Genomic DNA, 23,556 nt, shown 5'->3' with positions numbered 1-23,556 from the left:
TCACACAGGAGCATGTCCAGACAGGTTTTGAAAGTCTCTAGAGAAGGAGACTCCGCAACCTCTCTGGGCAGCCTGCTCCAGGGCTCCAACACCCTCACACCAAAGAAGTTTCTCCTTAAGTTCAAGTGAAACTTGAACCCCTCTCAGGCTGCTCTTTTCCAGGCTGAAAAGCCCCATGTCTTTCAGCCTCTCCTCATCAGAGAGATGCTTCAGTCCCCTCAGCATCTTCCTGGGCCTCCATTGGCCTCTTTCAGTAGTTCCCTTGTCCCTCTTGAACTGGCAGCCCAGGACTGGGTGCAGACTCCAGGTGCAATCTCACCAGGACAGAGCAGAGGGGGAAAACCTCCCTAACCTGCTGACTACACTCTTCTTGATACATCACAGGACACCACTGTCCTTCTTGATCACAAGGGAACATTGCTGCCTCATGGGGTACTTGTTCCTTTTTCTTTTTTGTTTCCTTCTTTGTCTTTTTCTTCTTTTTGTCTTTTTATTTTCTATTCTTGCTCATTTTCCTTTTCTTCTTGTTGTTCTTTTCCTTTCCCTGCCCTCTTCTCCTCTCCTCCTTGCCCTCTTCCCCTTTCTTATGTTGTTCTATTTCATGCAGCATATTTTCAAATGGCTGTGATGATCCTGCCTCAGCCCACCTCTGTGTATCTTTCCCAGGTACAAGGAGCTCTGAAGAGGCAATGGACACAATACAAAACCCAGTGGGGCCAAAGGCGCCGAGAGCACTGCTCCACGCGATCTACCTCCTGCACTGCCACATCCATCTCAGAGGTCCCAGTTTACCTCTACCACCATGACTCCAACAATGAACAGTTCAATGGGAGATACACAGAGGACTCTGAACTCGTTGCACTAAAATCTGGAGAGACATCTGCCTAGCTCAGCACCATCCACTGTAAACACACCATTTCATGTTCTGCTTGTGAACAAAGTAGGAAGAAGGGTAGGAGTGGAAATCCAAGCCACATGGGAGAGGGCAAGACCAGCTGAAAGGTACACCTTGCTCAAACCACATCAGCCTCTGCAAGTAATGACCTGTGAACAGCATTTCTTCCTGTGCTGTGCAGCAGGGAGGAAACGTGGGCCTGCCCACCAGGCTGTGTTATCTCCGTACCTCCTGATACCAACTGTGTGAAGGGACAACAGTGCCAGGTAGCAAACAGCAAAGGAAGAACCAGGAAGTGGCAACTGGAAACTTCCAGCAAGTTTTGCTTTTGGTTCTTTTCTTCAACAGCAGATTTTGACCTATCAGCTTTCAGAAGATGTAACTGGCTTGGAGTCTTTCACTTGTCCCCTTTTAATGAGCTTGGTAACACCTCAAAAGATTTTGCATGCTGCAAGACAAATCAAAGAGGAGAGTCACTCCTAAGTAGTCAAATCTTGATGGTCTCCAAAGGACAGACCAAAAATTTGCTATCCCCAAAGGCTATCCCAAAATGTTACCATCCTATCAGCAAGCACGTAAGGAAATCAAGGTGAAGAGGTCATTGCATACCAGGATCACAACACCCCCAGAGAAACAAGCTGGATCTTTAGGCTGCTTCACACAAGTCCTGAAGGCATCTCAGAAGAGTTTTTAACAATATTGGTGGCTCCTGAATACTTATAGAGAAAATTGTCAACCTGCTGCTGCACCCAGAAGCTCATCACCAAGGCACAATTCTTTCACTCTGAATGAACTGGGACATTAGTTTGGAAACGGTGATTTTTCTTTCCTGGCCATTCTGAGATGGATGCTGGGATAAAATTATGATCAAGGCAGTAAAGAATCCCAGGGAAGAAGGGAGAAGCTGATGTCTGCGCACGGGAAGCAGCTATCTTTAGAGTCTGATTGCTGCTCTGAGTCCCTGGTTGTTGATGGTGATGATCTCATGTGTGAGGCTGTCATCAGCAAAACACGATGCAGAGTTTTGTGAGTAATAAGCACCTTTGAGCACATGTTCAAAGCATAGTTAGTCTGTGATTACTGAGGCAGAAATCAGGTCAGAGAGAAGCTAATCTGCAGTGAGAAGTTACAAAGCTGTCCCTGCAGAGGTTCTGCAGCTCACGGAATAAATGGAATATCTGGCTTGGCCCACAGGAAGCTAAATGCAAAAACCTGCAACACCAAGGAGGCTTTGGAAGGGCTGTGACTCCTATGGAGTTTGATGCATAAGCTGTCTGATGAAGTTAATGCCATTCCTGCCTGCATCCCTCTGAAAAAAATTCCCAGCAGCTTTCCCACTCCAGCCCTTGGCTGAGATGTGTGTGGGCCATTTCACATGCTAACAGCTTCAAGATCTTCATCAGTCTTTGAAGGAAGCTGGAAAGTTGTCAGTCCCCATTTGGTTTTCCTGCTAATACACCTGCACCTGATGACAGAATCAGAGAAAGGCAGGGGCTGGAAAGGACCTCTGGAGATGAGGGACAGGTGTAAACCCAGCTTTACAAGAGCATGCATCCATGTGGCCAAGGCTGAGCTGCTGGTGCTGCAACAGTAGAAGAAAGGATCTGGGGAACAAGAACTAACTGTCCCCAACAGCACAGATCATGGCGTGGTTAATCCAGTGGGTCAGTGCCAAGAGGACAGGATGCTGTGCATTTGTGGAAGCCACCCAGCTGTTTTTCAGCCTCCAAGGAACACAGGCAGGTATTTTTTTCAGACAACAGCACTACTTATCACTTATCTACATTATCCTATTTCTACTTTTGCCAGCAAACAATGGGCAGAGGAGGATTCAATCACTGGCAGTTCTGCAGTGAATGCTGGTTTCTGAAGAGCTTTGGGGCACACCACACTTCCCTGGAGAGCTCCAGAAGGCATTCTTATTGTTTAAAGACACAAATGAGCTGATTGTAGAAGGGGGCACAGTAGAGACAGTTCAATAAGGAACATGCTGGTTTAACATCTACATGGTTACAACATGTCAGTCCAAGCTCCTTTCAAGTTTGTTCTGTTCATGTGGACGTACCAAATGGAAATACTTCGCCCTTCCAGTGGTGGTTTGCTTTCTTCACTAGCGAGATTTTCTTGTTCTGGTCAGTACAGTTCTTCTGAAAAGCCACATTTGGATGTGGGATTTAGGATCTTGCTTTGCACTTCAGGTGGTAGAAACGCTGTCATTGCATCAGTCCTGGTAGCAGCTTTGGCTTCAGGACAGTGATGGAGGTTTGTGGCTATGAAAATTTTGGTTTAGCATACATGGAATCACAGAATTGTGGTGGTTGGAAGTGAGCTCTGCAGAACATTGAGTCCAATCCCCCTGATAAACCAGGGTCACCCAGAGCAGGCTGCACAAGAATGTGTCCAGGCAGGTTTTGAAAGTCTCTGGAGGAGACTCCACAGCCTCTCCATGCAGCCTGCTCCAGGGCTCTGTCACCCTCACAGTCAAGAAGATTTTGCTTAAGTTCAAGTGAAACCTCCTGTGTTCTAGTTTGTTCCCCCTGCCCCTTGTCCTGTCTTTGAGCACAACTCAAAAGAGCCCAGCCCCCTCCTCCGACCTCCACACTTTAGATATTGATAAGCATTCAGAAGATCCCCTCTCAGGCTCCTCTTCTGCAGGCTAAACAGCACCAGGGCTCTCAGCTGCTCCTCACTAGACCTGTTCTCTAGACCCCTCACTGGTTTCATTGCCCCTCTAGCATTGCCCCTTCATGCCACCTGAACCAAAATGCTTAAAGCTGAGGTTTCAAGAAATAAGCAATAGAAGTGAATTAACTGAGTCAACTAAACAACAGTTAACTCCTTTCAGTCCTGTCCTGGTGTTGCAGTTCTTCGTAGCTGTGTTTGAGATGCCAAACACATACCAGCTGGCATCTGACAGCAGGTAAGAGACATCTGGGAGGTGTAAGGTCCCCATGGGAGCCCAGTGCTTTCACTTGAAGGCTCCAGAGATCTTTTGGCTACCTTTTGAACAAATATGTCCTCATAAGTCTGACAGGGCTTTTGGAGTCAGCCACACAGGTGTTTGATACAGGAGCAGACAACCAGATGGATGAGATGATCACACTGTCAGCACCAGTTTCTGTTTCAGACATAGCAAGAACATCCCCATGTGGATGCTGCTGTGGAGCAGGCACTGCCCTGCCTGCAGCAGAACAGCTTTAAAGCTGATTGCAGAAATACAGAATTGGTTCAGTTAGAAAAGCCCTCCAAGATCATCCAGTCCAACCATCAACCCACCACAGCCATTAAACCATGTCCCCAAGTGCCATGGCCACACACTTCTTGAACAGCTCCTGGGATGGTGCCTCCACCACCTTTCTGGGCATCCTGTTCCAATGCCTGACCACTCTTGCAGCAAAGAACTTCTTCCTCATCTCCAACCTAACCCTCCCCTGGCACAATTTCAGGGCATTTCCTGATACTAGGAGAAAAGCCCAATCCCCACCTCAAAGAGAAGCCCCACATCTGCACCAGTAAAGAAATCTTCTGAGGCTACTTAATGTTGCTGCAGGAGCTCACTTAGTCTTCTCCCCCTGCTTTCAAGAGCAATGAACAAGTAAATGAACAAGCTGCTCTCCAGCAGGCCTGCCCCCAGCCTGTACTGGTGCAGGGGATTGTTCTTCCCCCTGTCCAGGACTCTACATTTGCCCTTGTTGATCATCATGAGGTTTTTCTCCAGCCTGCCCAGGTCATTCTGGATGGGAGCACAGCCTGGTGGGGTGTCAGCCTCTGCCCCCAGTTCTATGCTATCAGCAAACTGGCTGAGTGTCCTCTCTGTCCCTTCAGTAAGCAAATGATGTAAGCCAGAAGGGCATCTTAGGACAAGTTCTGGTTTTCTCTGAAGCTTTGCAAATTTGAGGCACTGCAGAGAAGTTACAAAGAGCAGAGTAAGTTTAACTGTCTTTGGATCATTTGTAGATAAACTCAGTGGAAAGATGTAGGAAAAATGTTTTGGTTTTCTGACTCTGCTGTCAGCCAGGTGGACAAACCCTTAGGACTCAAACTCTCTGCAAGAGGAGCATCATGTTGCTTCTGGATCTAACACCTCCTTAGGCCAAAATCAGCTGTCCATGTTCCCACTGCCTTCAAAGGACATCTCAACAGGCAGAATGTGGCAGTTCTAATTAATAGGCTGAGGAGAAAAAGCTGTTGGGTTTGTCTCCAAGAGATGCTCCCAAGAGGCTCCGTTGCTCAGTCAGTGAGGAAAATCATTCCAGACAGTGGTGCAAAGGCCTGGTGTGTTTGCCAGCTCAGATCAAGACTGATGGCTCTACCAGCAAACAGGAAAAGTGAACACCTTCCAGCTTCTTGAGCTCCTCATAGAAAAATAGAATCATTTTGGTCAGAAAAGGCCTTTTTAAGGTCATCCAGTCTGACCCAGGTCCACAGCAGTAAAAAGCAGAGGACAGCAGAGGCTGGTCCTTGGGTTTACCATCTGAGTCCAGCCCTTTTCCAGGACATTTCCCTCCTGCCTGGCCAAGCCCTGTGGGCTTCTAAGGCATCCTGTGTGTGCCACATGGCATTCAAATCCACAGAGCAGGACTGAGGAAGCAGCTTTGCCCAGCAGTGCCCATGGCATTCAGCCACTGGAACAGGCTGCCCAGGAAGGTGGTGGTGTTCAGGAAGGTGTGGACATGGCACTTTGGGACACAGTTTAATGGCCACGGTGGTGTTGGGTGGATGGTTGAACTCGATGATCCTAGAGGTCTCTTCTAACTGAAACAATTCCATGATTCTATGACCTGGGCCATCACTGCTCAGTTTTGCCTCCTGCCTCAGCATCAACAGCTTTTGCAATGAAGCCTTCTGAAGACCAGTCACTAGATAACTTTTCCTCACTTAAACCATACCCTGTTTCAGCCAAGTCCCTGAACAAACACCTGCAGTCAATTCCTTTCATCTTTAATGGTCTCATGTCTTTCATCATAAGGCTAAAATATCTGAAGCAGGAGCTCCAGCCCTTCCCAGCAAGGTGCACATGAATTTCACAAGTGCTCTTTCTCAGCTGGTGGACATTGGAGCTGCTCCTTTCCACACAAGACATTTTTTTTCCTCATCGGATGGAAAGAGAGGGGAAAATATACTCCTCTAATAACATAATGAGGGAAGCTATGATATGGCTTGAAGGCACTGGAGCAAGAACACTTACTAAAGAGCATGAAACATTCTTCTCTTCCCCAGTGATGGTGGCAGGGCTCTGTGAGCTCCTCATGACCCCTGCATAGGTTCATACACTGACACTTGGCCTGGCACCTAAAGGACCATTGCAAGGGGAGCATAAAAACCTAGCAGGAAGAACATTTTCTTTTAGAAGGGTTTAGACTTTATTGTCAAGGATTTCCTGTATTCATCTGCAGTAAACATAGGGAACATTGATACAGAATCACAGAATTATTGTCTGGAAAAGACTTCCAAGATCATTAAGTCATCACTGAGGACCTGGATCTGTTGGAGAAGGTCCAGAGATCTTAAAAAAGATCAGGGGGCTGGAGCACCTCTGCTCTGGGAACAGCAGGGAGCTGGGATTGTTCGGCCTGGAGAAGAGAATGCTCCAGGGAGACCTTAGAGCAGCCTGCCAGTACCTGAAGGAGGCTACAAGAAGGCTGCAGAGGGACTGTTTGCAAAGGCCTGCAGGCACAGTGGCTCAGTGCTCTGGGTCACTTAGATGCTCAGTGGCTCTGAGCAACCTGATCTAGTGTGAGGTGTCTCTGCCCATGACAGTGGGGTTGGAACCAGATGATCTTTGAGGTCCCGTCCAACCCTAACAATTCTATGATTCTATGACAGGACAAGAGGCAATGGCTTTAAACTGGATGATCTTTAAAGTCCCTTCCAACCCAAACCACTATCATAATTAAGTCCAGTCATTAGCCTAACACTGGTTAAGTCCTTGACTAAACCATATCCAGCAGAGAAGGACTCTGTCCATTCTGCTTTCAATCCTGATCCACAAGTTCCTGAAGCTCCATCTGCTGCTCAGTGCAGTCTGGCACTTCTGCCACAGCATCAGTGACGACAGTGACTAGCTGCCATCAGGGTTTGGGTCCACTACTGAGTTTGTATCTATTCGTATCTAGTTCATAGAATCACAGAATGGTTTGGGTTGGAAGGGGCCTTAAAGACCACCCAGTTCCAACCCCCCTGCCATGGGCAGGGACACCTCCCCCCAGCTGAGCTTGCTCAAGGCCCCATCCAGCCTGCCCTTGAACACCACCTCCCTGGGCAGCCTTTGTCTTACCACCCTCACTGTAAAGAATTTGTTCCTAATCTCCAGTCTCAATCTCCCCTCCTTAAGCTTCAATCCATTGCCTCTCATTCTATCACTCCAGGCCCTTGTCAATAGTCTCTTCCTGGCTTTCTTGTAGCCCTTTCATTTTAGTGTTGTCATTTTCAATAAAGCTGGTTTAGTTTCTTCCCCACCCCATCAGCCCCTCTCCCTTATTCCCTTTCTCTTCCCTGTGGGAAGGCAGAGGCGTTCATGGAGAGCCTCTGCCACTCGTTTAGTGGCCAGCCCAGCCCTGAGCCTTGACAACAATCACACTGCCACTTCAGTCAGCTGGGGGCTGGGGGAGGGCAGCTGAGCCAGAAATGAGAATTCTGTGACACAATGCATGGAAAACCCAGTCTGCCTTCTGTCCTGAGTTACTGCAGGAAGCAAAATACCAGGGATTTGTCCAAGCAGCCCCTTTGCTTGCCAGAGACGGCAGTGGCTGGAAGGACATCTTCCAGAGACGTCTTCTTCCAGAGCAAATGTAGCTTTTTGGTAGCACTTTGTAGCATCTGTGTATTTCTTCTTTGGTACACCCTAATTATTTGGAGCAGCATCATTTTCACTACAACAGGCACCCTAAAGAGCAGACAATGCACATTCAGCCCTTCTGATTCTTCCCTGGCACCCAGGTGGGTATAGCCTTCACAGGGAAGAATGATGGATTCTGTAAACACAACACCTGCTGTACCTTCCAGAAGGAAGCACTCAACCTGTTCTTCCTTCCCATTTCCATAAACCTGAATGTGAGTCAGTGATCTGAGATAGATACCAAGAGCTGGTATGGGCTGGTTTGGCAGAATGGGGTAAAGCAAGAAGCATGTGGCCAGCAGGTCAAGGGTGGTTCTCCTCTCCCTCTGCTCTGCCCTCACATCTGGAGTACTGTGTCCAGTTAAGGGCTCCCACTTCAAGGACAGGAACCTGCTGGAGAGGGTACAGCAAAGGGCTACAAAGATGCTGAGGGGAGTGGAACATCTCTGTGATGGGGAAAGACTGAGAGAATCAGGGCTTTCTAGCCTGGAGGAGACTCAGGAAGGATCTCACCAATGCTGATACTCAAAGGGTGGATGTCAGGAGGATGGGACCAGGCTCTTTTCAGTGCTGTACAGTGACAGGGTGATAGACACAAACTTGAACATAGGAAGTTCCATCTAAAAATGAGGAGGAACTTCTTTAATTTAAAGGTGCTAGAGCACTGGAGCAGGTTGCCCAGAGAGGTGGTGGAGTCTCCATCTCTGGAGTCATTCCAAACCCACCTGGACATGTTCCTGTGAGACCTTCTCTAGGTGCCTTGGGCAGGAAGGTTGTTCTCAAACCCTAGCACAAGGCTGCCCAAGGAGGTGGTTGAATCCCTATCCCTGAAGGCATTTAAAAGAGGCAGAGAAGTGGTGCTGAGGGACAAGGTTTAGCGCCAGGTTTGGCAGAGCTGGAGAATGGTTGCACTTGATGATCTCAGAGGTCTTTTCCAACCAAGACAATGCTATGGTTCTAGGACTTCTACAAAGAGCAGGCTTCCAACCTTCCCTCATATATGTCACTCAGGCTGACCATTCATTAGAGGTGAATAAATGTGTTTTAATTATGCATGCAGTTCACTCCTTTGAAAGACAAATTCATCTCAGCCCCAAGACAGGAGATTAGTTCCCATCAACTTGTGTGCACTTATCACCTGGAATCTTAATCAGAGCCTACCAGCTTAGGGGCTGACCATTCACCCAGACAACTGAAGCTGATCAAACCATTCGGTGCCTTCAAGGCAATAATTAAAACCTCTCTAGAGATATTATCTCATCACTTCCCACTGAACTGATAGCTTTCTTAAAAGGTTGGCCAGGCACTGGAGAGAAACCTTCCATATCTCTTCACCTGAGTTTTGTATTTGGAACAGTCTCAGACTTGGGCTTAAGGAAAAAAATATTAAAAAGTTATTTATAAAGCAAGGAAGGTTTAGGGGCTTTGTAGGTTCTGTAAACAAACAAGATTGTAGGGTTTGTCTCTCTCCTTCTTGCCTCTCCTGGTCTAGCTCCTTCCTGTCTTGATTCTGGCACTTGGATCATACCTCAGTGCCTTAAGAAAAACAACTTAGCCTTCAAGGACAATAAAGTCCATGTGGTCCCTGGAGTTTCCTGTGTTTTCTTCCCAGAGGTAAGCTATTCTGCTGGCAGAAGAGCAAACATTTGGTTCAGAAAGCCAGCAGATCATCTACAACTGGCCTGAGATGTCCCATGTAGAGCCTGGTGCCTTTGTGGCAGCCTTGTCACCTCTCCCAACATCAGCTTTGCCAGCAGTGCTGCCACGGACTCCTCTAGGCAGACTTTCCCCACATCAGCCTGCTCTGGACCGGGTCCCTGTGTGAACCCAGGATTTCTGGATGTCTAGAGAGGAAAATACAGGCTCCAGGTACATGTGAATAGGATGAGGAACTGATGCAATGAAGCCCTCTGACCACAGAACTGCCAAGGTTGGAAGACACTTTTGAGACCACAAAGTCTGTGATGTAGAAGAAGATAAAGGCTTGAATCCTGAGTGAAAAATGCCTTGACTAGGTCCCCAAAACACTTTTCCCTTTACTTAGAAATCATATTGAACATCATCATAAAGATGAGCTCTCATCTGCGAGTGTCTTGCCTCCTTACAGCTTGTGGCTCTTCAGAAGTCTGTCTCCCAATAAAGCATATCTCACTTTCTAAACCATGATAGATAACATCACCTCTTCTATTGCTGGGGAATAAAGCACAGGAAAATCCCTACAGAGATGTTTTTCCTACAGGAAGGTCCCCTCCAACCCAAACCACACTGTGATTCTATGATTTTCCCCATTATTTCACCTCAGTGCTTACATATTTCCTTCTAAAAGCTCAGAGAGCGTGACCAAAAGTGTCTCATGGAATAAAAAAATCAAATTAAACTCAAAACTATTCCATATTGAAAATCAAAGGAAGCCTGGACACTTCAAGGGAGTCAGAGACGCTCTGACAAACCCACTTCTAGGACAAACAGGCAGGCAAGCAATTAAGCTTTGTTCAGCATCATTCCACGCTCAGGGACATTCCATGGGCCAGTATAAGTTGTCTTGATGTAGACAAGAATGACCAAGAGCCAGCAATGTGCCCTTGTGGCCAAGTAGGCCAAGGGCATCCTGGGGTGTATTAGAAGGGCTGTGGTGAGGCCACATTTGGAATATCGTGTCCAGTTCTGGGCCCCTCAGTTCAAGAAGGACCTCAGGGAACTGCTTGAGAGAGTCCAGCGCAGAGCCACAAAGATGCTGAAGGCAGTGGAACATCTCCCTGTGAGGACAGGCTGAGGGAGCTGGGGCTCTTTAGCTTGGAACAGAGGAGCCTGAAGGGTGCCCTCATTCATGTTGATAAAGATGTGCTGGGAGGACGGAGCCAGGCTCTGCTCAGGGATGTCCAATGATAGGACAAAGGGCAATGGATGCAAGTTGGAGCAGAGGAGGTTCCATTGGAACAGAAGGGAAAACTTTTTCACTGTGCAGGTGCCAGAGCCCTGGAGCAGGCTGCCCAGAGGGGTTGTGGAGTCTTCTTCCCTGTAGACATTCAAAACCCACCTGGATGCCTTCCTGTGTGAACTTCTCCAGGTGATCCTGCTCTGGTAGGGAGGCTGGACTGGATGATCTTTGGAATTCCCTTCCAAGCCCTAACATCCTGTGACTCTGTGTGATTCAGGGTGTCTACAGCAGAGGAGGAAATAGTAAAATCATCTTAGTATTAGTTCAAAACTTCAGCCTAAACCCCATTATTCCTGTTCCCTGGCATTATTGCTTGAGAAGATGGAAGACTTGGCAGAGGAACCAAAGGGAAGTAATACTAAAGGCCCAGGACTAATTTCTCTTGTTAATGACATTTTTTGCATTGGTGAATTAGAAAATAAAGTCTCACCAAGAAACTACATTAGTGTACAGTATTTATTACCTTCTATTCATCTGAAGTTGATCAGTTTTGATATGACTGAATTAATTCTGAAATACAGATGAAGATGAGAGGCTTTAAGATGAGTTGGTCTGCACTCTTAAACCACATGCAAAGTAGACACCGATCAAAGACTGGACATTGACTTCTGGCTCACACTGGTCCATCATAAAGCACAATTTCCGAGGGTGGAAGCAAGGAGGCAAGAAATCAAGTAGTCCTCTTGTTTAAAAGAAGAGCATCACCTGTATATTGAGCCAATGTGTTTCTCTCTGCTTTGGATTTTACTTACAGGATACAGCTTTGCAAAATATACAGCTCACCACCCACACACGGAGCATCCCTCTGCTGAGGGCAAGGGGGAAATGGAAGAAGAAATACAAGGGACAAGAATTAGAGAAGTCATGGTTTAGAACATCATGGCCACGTGGCAGAACATTATGCCCACAAGGAACATTTTGCCCATGGTTTAGAACATGATGCCCATCCACAACATTTTGCCCATACTTCAGAATGTTTTGCCCATATTTATGAATGTTCTGCCCATGTTTATGAACATTCTGCCTGTATTTTAGAACACCATGCCCATAGTTCAGAACATTTTACCTACTTTATCCCACATTTTAGATCATGATGCCCACACAGAACATTTTACCCACCTTTTAGAACATTTTGCCTCTATTACAGAACATGATGCCCATATTTTAGATCATTGTGCCTATATTTTAGAACATCCTGCCCATAGAGAACCATTTTCCCCATGTTTGAGAACATTATGCCCATACTGATGAACATTTTGCCCATACTGATGAACATTTTGCCCATATTGATGAATGTTATGCCCACATTTTAGAACCCTTTCCCCACATTTTAGAACATTATGCCATGTTTTAGAACATTTTGCCCGTGTTTTAGAACATTACACCATTTCAGAGTGTCTCCAGTACTGCTAAGAAAGGTCATGCACAATTTTTTTGAAGAGAGTATTGTCATTAGTCCATGAGAGATCCATCTACATGCTTCAGATCAACAGAAGAAGGTACAAGTCACAAGGAAAGCAGCTGTCCCCAGTTATCTTTTAGGTCTGTCTATGTCATCAATAGCAGCCAGCAGCTTCTGTCTTGACTTTTTGTTGATGTGGGAGCCCAGACAAACATTCACCAGGTTGGTCAACTGCTTAGTGGAATATTCCTGACAAATGAAAGCAGATCATGTTATGATAGAACAAAACAGCAAGCAAAGAGAGAAAATGATTCAGCCCAGACCAAGTCCACACTGGGGACTTTTCAACTGACAGAAGCAGTCAGCATACCAGGGAGATACAAAGTGGTAGTGAAGTCAGGTCTGGAGAGTTTCCATAATTGAGGCAGAGGACAAAAGTATGTTTTGCTACATGGCAGATCCAAATGGAAAATGTTTGTGACTTTAGGAGTGTTGGACTGAGTTGATAGAAAGTAATTCTGGGAATATAAATAAATTTTTAATGCATTTTCCATTCCTGGGGAGATGTGATGGGAAATACAAATAGGATAAGCTGTTAACACATCCTTTTCCTAAATGCTATCTCAGATGATGATGAGCTTTTCTAGTTTGACTTCTCATTCCCAGTAAGCTACTAGATGCTTCTGAATACAGGGTCTCCAAACAAAGGGAGCTGAATACATGGTCTCTAGGGGAGATAAAATACGATAAAGGAGGAGAAAATGGCAAAAACTACCATGAGAATTCTTAACACCTGTCAAAACACCACATTTGCCAGCACTACCTTTAGACCTAACACCAGTCAAACACAAATGAAGACTTCTGCTGGAGGACAAGGCTGATCCTGATTCACTACTACTAAATGAAGGGGAGGAAAAAAGTAATGGCTGTTATCCATGTAGCCTTACAACTTAGCTTAAGCTACTCCTAAAGGCACAGTAAAACTTCATGGTGTGATTTCAAATTGTACTTCTTGATGTTATAGTAGAGAAAAGGTTGCAGTGAGGTGGAGGTTGGTCTCTTCTCCCTAGTATCAGGTGACAGAGTAAGAGGCAATGGCCTGAAATTGTGCCAGGGGAGGTTGAGGTTGGAGACAGGAAAAATTTCTTTGCTGCAAGAGTTGGCAAGCTTTGGAACAGGCTGCCTGGGGAGGTGGTGGAGTCACCATCCCTGGAGATGTTCGAGAAACGTGTGGCCATGGCACTTGGGCACATGGTTTAGTGGCCATGGTGGTGTTGGGTTGATGGTTGAACTCTGATCCTAGAGGTCTTTCCAACCAAAACAGTTCTGTGATTCTATGTTGGACATTAGGAACATTTTCTTCACTGAAGGAGTTCTCAAAGTCTGGCAGGGGCTGTGCAGGGAAAGAGGTTGCATGACCATCCCTGGAGGTGTTTAAGGGATGTGCAGACATGGTGCTTTGGGACATGGCTTAGGACTCTTACCCTGTGCTCTTTGATCCAGCGGTCCATGTCATTCTCTGTCAGGTAGTAAGCTTTAATGTAGGTCTCCACAAATTCCTTATCTGGAATTGGCCTGATGTCTGTTAACTTCTCCAGTTTCATCAGGAATTGTTGGAAGTCCAGCTGCATCAAGGCACGTCCTTCATTGCTGCACTTTTTCACATTGGCATAACTGCAAAGGGAAACAGAGTGGAGAGTAAAAATGAGAAGGGAATAAAAATTCATCTGCTCACAGTTGTTTAACTTCAGTCCTTCACACCTTAAGGAGGAATGTGATGATGGTTTTAGGGTATCAGATGTAGAGTTTTATTTTCATTAGCATAATGAGTTTTAGCCCCACTTACAGAACAAAATCAGAGAATGGTAGGGGTTGGAAGGGATGCCTGGAGATCATCAAGTCCAACCCCCCTGCCAATGCTAGGTCACCTAGAGAAAGTCACACAGGAACACGTCCAGATGGGTTTTGAATGTCTCCAGAGATGGAGACTCCACCACCTCTCTGGGCAGCCTGTTCTAGTGCTCTGAAACCCTTGAAGTAAAAAGCTCCTCCTAATCTTCAGATGGAACTTCTTATGTTTATGTTTCTGCCCATTACCTCTTGTCCTGTCACTGGGCACCACTGAACAAAGCCTTTAGGTACTGATCAGCATTGCTGGAATCGCCGCTCAGTCTTCTCCAAGCTAAAAAGCCCAGAATTCTCTCAGGCTTTGCTCATATGAGATGTTCCAGTTCCCTCAGCATCTTTGTAGCCCTTTGCTGTACCATCTCCTGTCCTTCTTGAACTGCACAGCCCAGAACTGGACACAATACTCCACATGTGCCCTCACCAGAGCAGAGCAGAGGAGAAGAAACTTTCTTGACCTACTGGCCACAGCTTTCATGATGCAGCCCAAGAAGACATTGTCCTTCTTGGCCACAAGGGCACATTCCTAGCTCATGATCATCCTGTTGTCCACCAGGATGCCCAGATCCTTTTCCCTGGAGCTGCTCTCCAACACACAAGCCCCATGGATCAGTGCAGGTTGGGGGCTGTTCTTCCCCAGATGCAGCACAGAACCTCCTTTTACCCAGTAATACCTAAAACCCCACTGCCCCCCTGCCAAAAACCACTAAACACCATACACTGAATAGCTTAATAGAAGTGGGATAAAGGAAATTCAGTCAGTGCTGACCAGCACACTAGACAGTGGCTTTTGTCAAGTGATGACAACCACTGAGGTCTGAAAGGTAACCTGGCAGCTTTAGGAATGGTCAGCAGGAGCTCAGCCAACAGTGGAAGGCACAAAGCTGTTTGTTCTAAACCACCCACAACAGCCAGAGGACAAAGGGTGGTGTCTCTGGTTAATCCCTGTGAGAGGTTAATGTTTTAATGAGAGGAGTTTGACAGAAATCTAGTGAGAGGTTTGAGTTCAAAGAAGAAAAGAGAGAGGATGAGCTTAGGGCAGGGTAATACCAGGAAGGCCTGCAGCAGGGTGATAGATCACAAATGAGGAAAATGATCTGTGCTGTTTTTCAGATGGGTAAGAAGTTGCATTTGTCAAGATCAAAAGGAAAGGATACTGCAGTGCCCCTCACAGTGCCAACTGCAGCTGTGTACAGGGAATAAAAAAGCTTTGGTCTGGGACACAGTGTCTTGATAGACTTCATTCACCCCACTCACAGGCTGCTGCCACAAGTAACAATCCTGTCCCACTGTTTCCCCTCTTCCCTTGCTCCAAATTCCAAGCAAGCTTCTCTGCCCCTGGCTCATGATGATGTTGATTCTAATTATTATACATGCCCCAGATTACTGAAGGTCCATTCCAACCCAAACCATTCAATGATTCTATGATTCTTGGGTCCGATGCAAAGCAGGCAGCAGAAGCGTACATCTAGAAACTGGATGCAGAGCAAGATCAGTACCAGGATAAGAAGAAGCTGCATCTTGCAGGTAGTGTGCAGAAAGAACATGTAGAATGCAGAAATAACACAGAGAGGGGCCCAAGACACGAGCACTCTGGAGCTGAGCTGAATCATAGCATGATTTGGGTTGGAAGGGACCTTAAAGATGATTGGGTGGTGATTCTCAATAGGACCTACTAAAGCTTTCCAAGAAGTCAGATGGGAAACAGGAAAGAACATGGAACTAGGGCAAAATGTAAAGAAGGATACAACTGACTGCACTGGAGATGGTTCTTCACTCAACAAAGAGCCTGATGAGAGCAATTTCTGGCTAACTGGAGGAGAACAACCTCCTTCGTGGCTTTTAATTCCATACCTTCATAAATTCGGAGACCAAAGAAGTTATGAAGGGATTCAGAGTCAGCTGTTCAGAACACCTTCACAGAATCATAGAATGGTAGGGGTTGGAAGGGACCTCTAGAGATCATCTAGTCAAACCCCCCTGCCAAAGCAGGATCACCCAGGGCAGGTCACACAGGAACACATCCAGACAGGTCTTGAAAGGGTCCAGAAAAGGAGACTCCACCACTTCTCTGGGCAGTCTGCTTCAGTGCCCCATCACCCTCACAGTAAAGAAGTTCCTCCTCGTGTTAAGATGGAACCTCCTTCCCTTTCCCTAGTGGAAAAAGAAATTCCAAGAAAAAACAGAATTGGGCAAGAATGAGAAATTACTTGGCAGACACTTGGGAGGAGATGATAATGAGCACTCTTTACAGTCCTAAGAAGGGGCACAGGACACATCTTAAGGGCAAGGTATTCCCAGTCCACTCTGACCAGTCAGTGAAATGCTTAGGTCAAAGTAAGGGTGAAAGTTTCATGGTAAGTTACAAGTGTGAACCAAAACTGCAGCAGGGAGAAAGGCATATAAATGATGATTTTCAGTGCTAGGAGTTAAGTGGTTCATGAACACTGAAGTCACCAACGATGGAAAAGGAAACAAGTCCAGAACAGGCACAAGGACTGAGGCAGAGGAGGATGACAATGTTATCCATTTGAAAGGAAAAGGGGACAGGGGGAGAAGAAGAAAAATGCTTTTGTTCCACTTCTTTCGAGCTGAGCTACGATAAGGGGAAAATAAAACTTTCAGAAAGAAGAGACAGATGTATAGGTCATGTGTCTCATGAAGGAACTGGGAAGCCAGAGGGAGATCATGGCTGGTTTTAGCCTCTCTAAAGATGAAATTGATCCCTTAGGAGATTATAAAATTATGATGGCACAAGAAGAAATAGGCATGAGTTTTAAAATGAGGACTTGAGGGAAGCAGTGGAAGCTGATGATCCTCAAGAGACAGCTAACACTTAAAGAAGAAGGATATTGTTGAGGTCCTAAATTAGAGCAGACAGCAGGAGAGTGGGATGGGAAGGAGTAAAATAGGTAGTGCATAGTAAATATAACTAGGAAATAAGTATGGAAACATAAGCAGAAGGAGTGGGAGACAGCATGTATTCTGTGATTCACACAAAGTTGTGATGAGACCCCAAAGAGATGTATCAAAGGGACAAGAACAGAAGAAGAAATGCAGTGGATGAAAAGCCTACAACACTCAGGCTACAATACTTCCTCTGAAAGCACTGTGACTCAGAGAGGGTGAGGGATGAGCAAGGTTTAGCAGCTCCTGACTCAGGTGCTTGAGCCTCTTTTGACTAAGCCAACTAAGCAATGTCTGTTTCTGTGCAGCTGGGAAAAATCCTGCTCCAGGCTCCTCTAACAGAACTGCTGGGGTTGACATCTCCATCTTTCTGCTTGGCAAAGACAAATGGCATCACCACAGAGATGCTGACAATTACACTGCAGCTCTGCCAGGAAATGATCCGTTTCAGACAGAAGGTGCTTTGAAAGAGAACAAATTTGATTTGAATGCTTCAATAAAACACTCAATATCATTTTAGAGATGTGGTTTGGTGGCAGTGGCTTAGCAGCAGTGGTGGGTTTGTGAGCTCTAGGTCAGCAGCTGGACTTGATCTCAAAGGTTTCCTCCAACCTCTACAGTTCTGTGATTCTTCAGCAGTATCTTGGGTACAAGACCATCTCCTTTAGGTTTAATGCTGTTCCTGACGCTGTGAAACGACTGCTAAGGACTGCTGCTCTTGTGAGACCCCCCTGGAGCACTGCATCCAGTTCCAGTGCCCCCAACACAAGGACATGGAACTGCTGGAACAGCTCCAGAGGAAGTCACGAAGATGATCAGAGGCCTGGATAACCTCCTTTGTGGGGACAGGCTGAGGGAGCTGGCATTGTTCAACCTGGAGAAAAGGCTCTGGGGACACCGTAGAGCAGCCTTCCAGTACCTGAAGGGGGGTACAAGAAAGCTGGGGATGGATTTGACAAGGGTTTGTAGTGATAGGATGAGAGGGAATGGATTTGACAAGGGTTTGTAGTGATAGGATGAGAGGGAATGGATTGAAGCTTGAGGAGGGGAAATTTATAGACTGGAGATTAGGAAGAAATCCTTCACAGTAAGGGTGGTGAGACACTGGAACAGGTTGCCCAGCGAGGTTGTGGATGCCCCCTCCCTGGAGGTGTTCAAGGCCTTAGGCAAGCTGGTCTAATGGAAGGTGTCCCTGCCCATGGCAGGTGGGGTTGGAACTGGATGATTTTTAAGCTCCCTTCCGATCCAAACCATTCTGTGAATCTATAAATCTTTGGTAAGTCTTAGTAGCTTTTTTAGGCTCCCAAACACATAAGGCCCTACCAGTGCACTACAAAATTAGAACTTTCAGCTCCATAAAAATCAAAGCAAAGCTTTCCTGAACTCCTTACCCTTCCACAAGAGTTCTGTTGGCCAAACGTATGCAGTGGTCCCAGAGGATGTTGGAGACTGGCAGTGGAATGCGGACCCTCTTGGACACCTCGGTCAACCTTCTGTTAAACTCTTCAAATTCCTGAGGAAACACAAAGGATCATTATTCCCTTTGCACAAAAGGGATCCTTCCCTACACATCTCTGGCAACAACAAGAAATTATAAATGGGCATGAAAGAGAATAGTGGAATATAAGAGCCAAGCAGAGAAGCTTAATAGGCACAGACTGTAGAAAGAAGCGTAAAGTGTAAAGCAGAAAGCATTTCACTGCCTCCTGCATAGAACCACAGAATTACTTCGGTTAGAAAAGACCTTTATGATCAAGTCCAACCATTCTCTAACTCTACTTACTCTACTTACTAGGTGTTTAGCTACCATTCAAGGCTTAGACATGAAATTCACTGAACTTTTGTGGTCACTTTCACCCCCTCCATGTAGACAAAAAATCCTCACTGAAAACAATCTGCTGGCAGCAAGAATATTGAAAACTTGGGGCAGAGCTCCTTGTAAGACCTCATAATCATTTGTCAGGATGCTGCACTGCTCTGACCATGCTACTGCAACAGCTTTAGTCAAATATTACAAGAACTTAACCATAGAATGGTTTGTGTTGGAAGGGACCTGCAAGATCATCTACTTCCAAGATCCTTGCCATGGGCAGGGACAACTTCTACTAGACCAGGTTGCTCAAGGTCCTGTCCACCCCGGTCTTAAAAGCCTCCAGGGAGGGATCATCCATGACCTCCCTGAGCAACCTGTTCCTGCCACTACAAGCTCTTGTATAAAGTTTATATAAACCTTGTAATGTTTGTATAAACCCTAGCACACCATTTCCCAGAAAATACCTGAAGGGAGCCCACAGGCAGGCTGCAGAGAAACTTTTCACAAGGGTGTCTAGCAACAGGACTAGGAGGAATGGTTTTAAGCTGAGGCAGAGTAGATTTAGACTGGATGTTAGGAAGAAGTTTTTCAGTATGAGGGTGCTGAGACTCTGGAATAAGTTTTTCAGAATGGTTGTGGATGTCCTCTCCCTGGAGGTGTTCAAGGCCAGATTGGATGATGCCTAGTTGAGAGGCTTCCTGCCCTCACCTTTAAAAGAGCATCTACATAGATGTTGTGTTGTGACATGATTTCCTTCACATCCCATTTCACATTAGCCATGAGTATCAGCATTTGTTCATAGTCAATGGCTTTAGCAGCAACAATCCAATAAACTGGCTTACGAAGTTCGCTGGCAGTTGACACTGTCTGAAACAGAACAGAAATACAACTGAGTTCAGCAGATGTCTGGCTAATAAGAGCAGTATCTAACTGTGCTGTACAGGTATTGGCACCATATTGTACAAATTTCTGTTTGAAAATCAGCTGGGAATGATGCAATCCTGACCTGAGAATAGAACTGCTGAAGAAAAGGCTTCTTAGCAGCTGGCATCACCGCATCGAGATGAGGCTGAAGGAACTCAAACTGCTCAGCCAGAAATACCCTTTGAAAGCAAAGAAAACCAAGTGTGAACTAAATGCAACATTTGGCAGGTCTCTGAACAACTTTTACTCTACAGTTGACATATATGGCAGTAACAATATGGAACCCTAAAAATTCAGTTGAGAAGGACCAAGAATTCTGTGCCAGAACATCAACAAGTGGTCTGCATTCTGCCAATTTTAACATATGACTGCAAACAAGAAAATGCTTGAATAAAGGGACTTGATTATCAACAATGAGTCTTGAATATCCACAATTCCTATTCCTGTTTTACTCAAGAAACACTGCAAAAGTCTGAGCCCATGGCTAGTAAAATCAGTGAAGTGTGCCCTCATTTCCATACTGCTGGGCAGTCAACATTGGTATTATTGGCAGAATTCCCAACTAACATTCCTGATTACTTATATAGAAGTGAATCTTTAAAAGACATCATAGAATGGTGTGGGTTGGAAGGGACCTCCAAAGGTCATCTAGTCCAATCCCCCAGCAGTCAGCAGGGATGTAGTATCATAGTATCAGTCAGGGTTGGAAGGGACCACAAGGATCATCTAGTTCCAACCCCCCTGCCATGGGCAGGGACACCCCACACTAGATCAGGCTGGCCAGAGCCTCATCCAGCCTGGTCTTAAACACATCCAGGGATGGGGCCCCAACCACCTCCCTGGACAGCCCATTCCAGGGCTTCACCACTGTCATGGGGAAGAACTTCCTCCTCACGTCCAGCCTGAATCTCCCCACCTCCAGCTTCATTCCATTCCCCCTAGTCCTATGACATCCTTTACTAAAGCAGCTTGCTCAGAGCCTTAGCCAGCCTCACCTTGAATCTCCAGGGATGGGACCTCAGCTACCTACCTGTTGCAGTGTTCCAGCACCCTCATGGTGCAGAGTTTGTTCCTCACATCCAATCTAAATCTGCTCTGCTCTCATTTCAAACCATTGCCCTCATCCTGTCCCTGCAGGCCTTTGCAAACAGTCCCTCTGCAGCCTTCTCATAGCCCCCTTCAGGTACTGGGAGGCTGCTATTAGGTCTGCCTGGAGTCTTCTCTTCTGCAGGCTGAACAACCTCAGCTCCCTCAGCCTGTCCTTGTAGCAGAGGTCCTCCCGCCCCCTGATCATTTTCATGGCCTCTCTGGACCCTCTCCATCAACTCCATGTCCTTCCTGTGTTGAGGGCTGCAAAGCTGGACACAGCACTGCAGGTGAGGTTTCCCCAGAGCAGAGCAGAGGGGCAGGATCTCTCTCCATCTCTGGCCACACTGCTTTTGATGCAGCCCAGGCTGCCATTGGCCTTCTGGGCTGCAAGTGCCCCTTGCTGGCTCCTGTCCAGCTTCTCACCCACCAGCACCCCCAGGTCCTTTTCTGCAGGGCTGCTCTCAATCTCATCAGCCCCAGCCTCTTGTGATATCTAGGGCTGCCCCGAGAACCACGAGACTCTCCTCAGCCACCTCTCCAGCCTGTCCAGGTTCACCTGGATGACATTCCATCCTCCATATGAGATGAATTTTTTTCCCCAAAGGTAGGATTTGTTGATAACAACTTTACAAACAAATAAATGTCTAACTAACCATTTGTGAAGGCAAAATGAAATAAATTTTAAAAAAAGCTCCTTTCAGATACAATTTTTACTGAACCTTGAATCTTTAAGTGTCAACTTCTGTGGGCAAAAAGCCCACCTCCTACTATTATTTAGACCAAACAAACCCACTTTGTAAGTTTGGGGTTATTGTCTCAGTACAGTCTCCACAGGCACACAAAGAACATCACAACCCAAGCCAACCCAACATGAACTGAGCAGCTTCGAGTCTCAGCCATCACCCTTTGAGTGCTTAATAGAAGGTTTAAATGAACCATACAGATTAAACACTCCCAGCAGCCCCTTTAAAATGGAACTTTTTTCCCTGTCAGACTTGGCCTTGTCCTGTTATGAATTACTGGGCCAGCTGCAGTCAATTTGCACTGCTTCTGCTTGCAGGTGCTTAGACCAGATGGTTAAGCTCCGCTACCTTTAATTAAGAAATTATTTCTATCTATTTAAACCCACATTGAGAATTAGAATTATTTGACCTCTCGAGGAGGTTTTTGCCATGTGAACACAATCTATTAAACAATACATAGCTTACAGTGACCACAAAATGCAGTGTACAGCAAATAACCTACAAAGATTCCGTGGCCACCACTCTCTCTGCCAAACCATAAAGCGAGTTGCCAGACGTCAAGACTACGAGATGACTGAGATGTGGGCTTGGCACCTTCTCCTTTCTCTCTTCAGCAGCTGTGAGAGTTCCTGTGGGATCAGCAGAGACCTCCTAAAACAAAGAATGAAACAAGTGAAAAACCACAGCAAGAGGCTGTGTGTGGCTCCAGCTAAGCAGTTTCCAATGGCAGATAAGATGAAAGAATGTTCATAATTCTGAAGTGTAATTTAAATGAAGCCTGAATCAAAAGAGAACCACAGAGTTTTCTGTTTGAACAGGGTGGTGGTCAAATAGGTGGAAAAGAAAATAAATCACATCATGTAGATCAGTATCTACCTCAGGAAAGCCAAAACACCAGAGAACAAACTCCTTACTACACCTTGAGAACAAACTGCCTACTGGGAGACCGAGTTCCCACCCTGGGAATGTTATCTGCAACCTGACAGCAAGCAAACAAGGAGGCAAGGCAAGGGAATATTATTTATGCATGGGTTTTACTGCTTCTGTGAGCTGTGACTAACTTAAGTAAAATAGAAATTATGTTTTTAAATGAGTTATCATTCTAGCAAAGCTTCTATCCTGCTGGCATCTTCACTGGAGAAAGCACAGAAATCTTCACAGCACAGGAAAAGAATCTGTCTTAAAGAACAGGTTACAACAGTGCCCTGTTGCAAAAATGAAATTAAAGATAGAACTTCCAGTCTGAAGCCATCACCCCTCGTCCTGCCACTCCATGCCTTTGTCAAAAGTCCCTCTCCAGGTCTCCTGCAGGCCTCTATCAAATCCTGGAAGGCAGCTCTAAGGTCTCCACACAGCCTTCTCTTCTCCAGGCTGAACAACCTCAGCCTGTCTTCATAGCTGAGGTGCTCCAGCCCTCTGATCATCTTCATGGCCTTCTCTGAACCCACTCTAACAGTTCCATGTCCTTCTTGTGCTGGGGACTCCAGAGCTGGCCCAAACACTGCAGTGGGGTCTCAGCAGAGCAGAGGGGCACAATCACCTCCCTCCACCTGCTGCCCGCACTGATTTGGATGCAGTCTTCTTGTCTTCTTGTCCTGTCACTGGGCAATACTTAAACATGCTCAATGCTTAAATATGACATTTATGGCTGGACTCAAAAGAGAAATTGGCATAATTCTCAGGTTGTTGTAAATCTGGGCAAAGATGAAGCCAAAACCATGATAATAAATAAAGCTGCTTTGCTGTTTGCAGGTTGTTTGCTGTTGTTTTTTCACCCCAAGATGAGATAGAAATAAACTAAAAGGAAATTGCAGTGAAGTAACTGAAGAATCAGGAGCTGGAGGATGAAAAATAGAGTCAAGCTGACCACAGTAGTCACCAGGAGATTCTTCTAGGCTTCATAGTAGAGAAAAGCTATGAGGAGTGACAGAAAATGGCTTAGAATCATAGAATCAATAAGGTTGGAAAAGACCTCAGAGATCATCAAGTCCAATAATTGCGCTTCACATGTTCTACAGGCAGTTTTGCCTAAGAAGAAAAGAGCAGTGAGCACAAGAAACACTGATGGAACTCAGTGGTGGTCTAAGTGGTGGTGCCTTCTC

The 23,556-nt window shown here is 46.0% G+C and overlaps 2 protein-coding genes across 3 annotated transcripts in view; one reads left to right on the top strand and one right to left on the bottom strand.

Moving 5' to 3' along the window:
- Nucleotides 1-2,284, top strand: part of CALCR (calcitonin receptor) — a 45,712-nt gene extending 43,428 nt beyond the window's left edge. The window contains exon 12 of the mRNA XM_009907455.2: nt 667-2,284. Coding sequence (XP_009905757.1) covers nt 667-888 — 222 coding nt within the window. The 3' untranslated portion in view covers nt 889-2,284. The remainder of the gene's footprint in view (nt 1-666) is intronic.
- Nucleotides 2,285-12,025: 9,741 nt separating this feature from the next.
- Nucleotides 12,026-23,556, bottom strand: part of VPS50 (VPS50 subunit of EARP/GARPII complex) — a 49,524-nt gene continuing 37,993 nt past the window's right edge. For both annotated transcript variants that reach the window (XM_054161080.1, XM_009907435.2), the window contains 6 exons: nt 21,957-22,105; nt 19,705-19,801; nt 19,407-19,565; nt 18,277-18,398; nt 13,558-13,747; nt 12,026-12,322 (listed from right to left, as the gene is read on the bottom strand). In XM_054161080.1, the coding sequence (XP_054017055.1) occupies nt 12,203-12,322; nt 13,558-13,747; nt 18,277-18,398; nt 19,407-19,565; nt 19,705-19,801; nt 21,957-22,105 (837 nt within the window). In that variant the 3' untranslated portion in view covers nt 12,026-12,202. The remainder of the gene's footprint in view (nt 12,323-13,557; nt 13,748-18,276; nt 18,399-19,406; nt 19,566-19,704; nt 19,802-21,956; nt 22,106-23,556) is intronic.

Source organism: Dryobates pubescens, chromosome 4 (genome assembly GCF_014839835.1).
Source record: "Dryobates pubescens isolate bDryPub1 chromosome 4, bDryPub1.pri, whole genome shotgun sequence".
Lineage (NCBI taxonomy): Eukaryota > Metazoa > Chordata > Aves > Piciformes > Picidae > Dryobates > Dryobates pubescens.
This window is presented reverse-complemented; position numbering and strand designations above follow the sequence as displayed.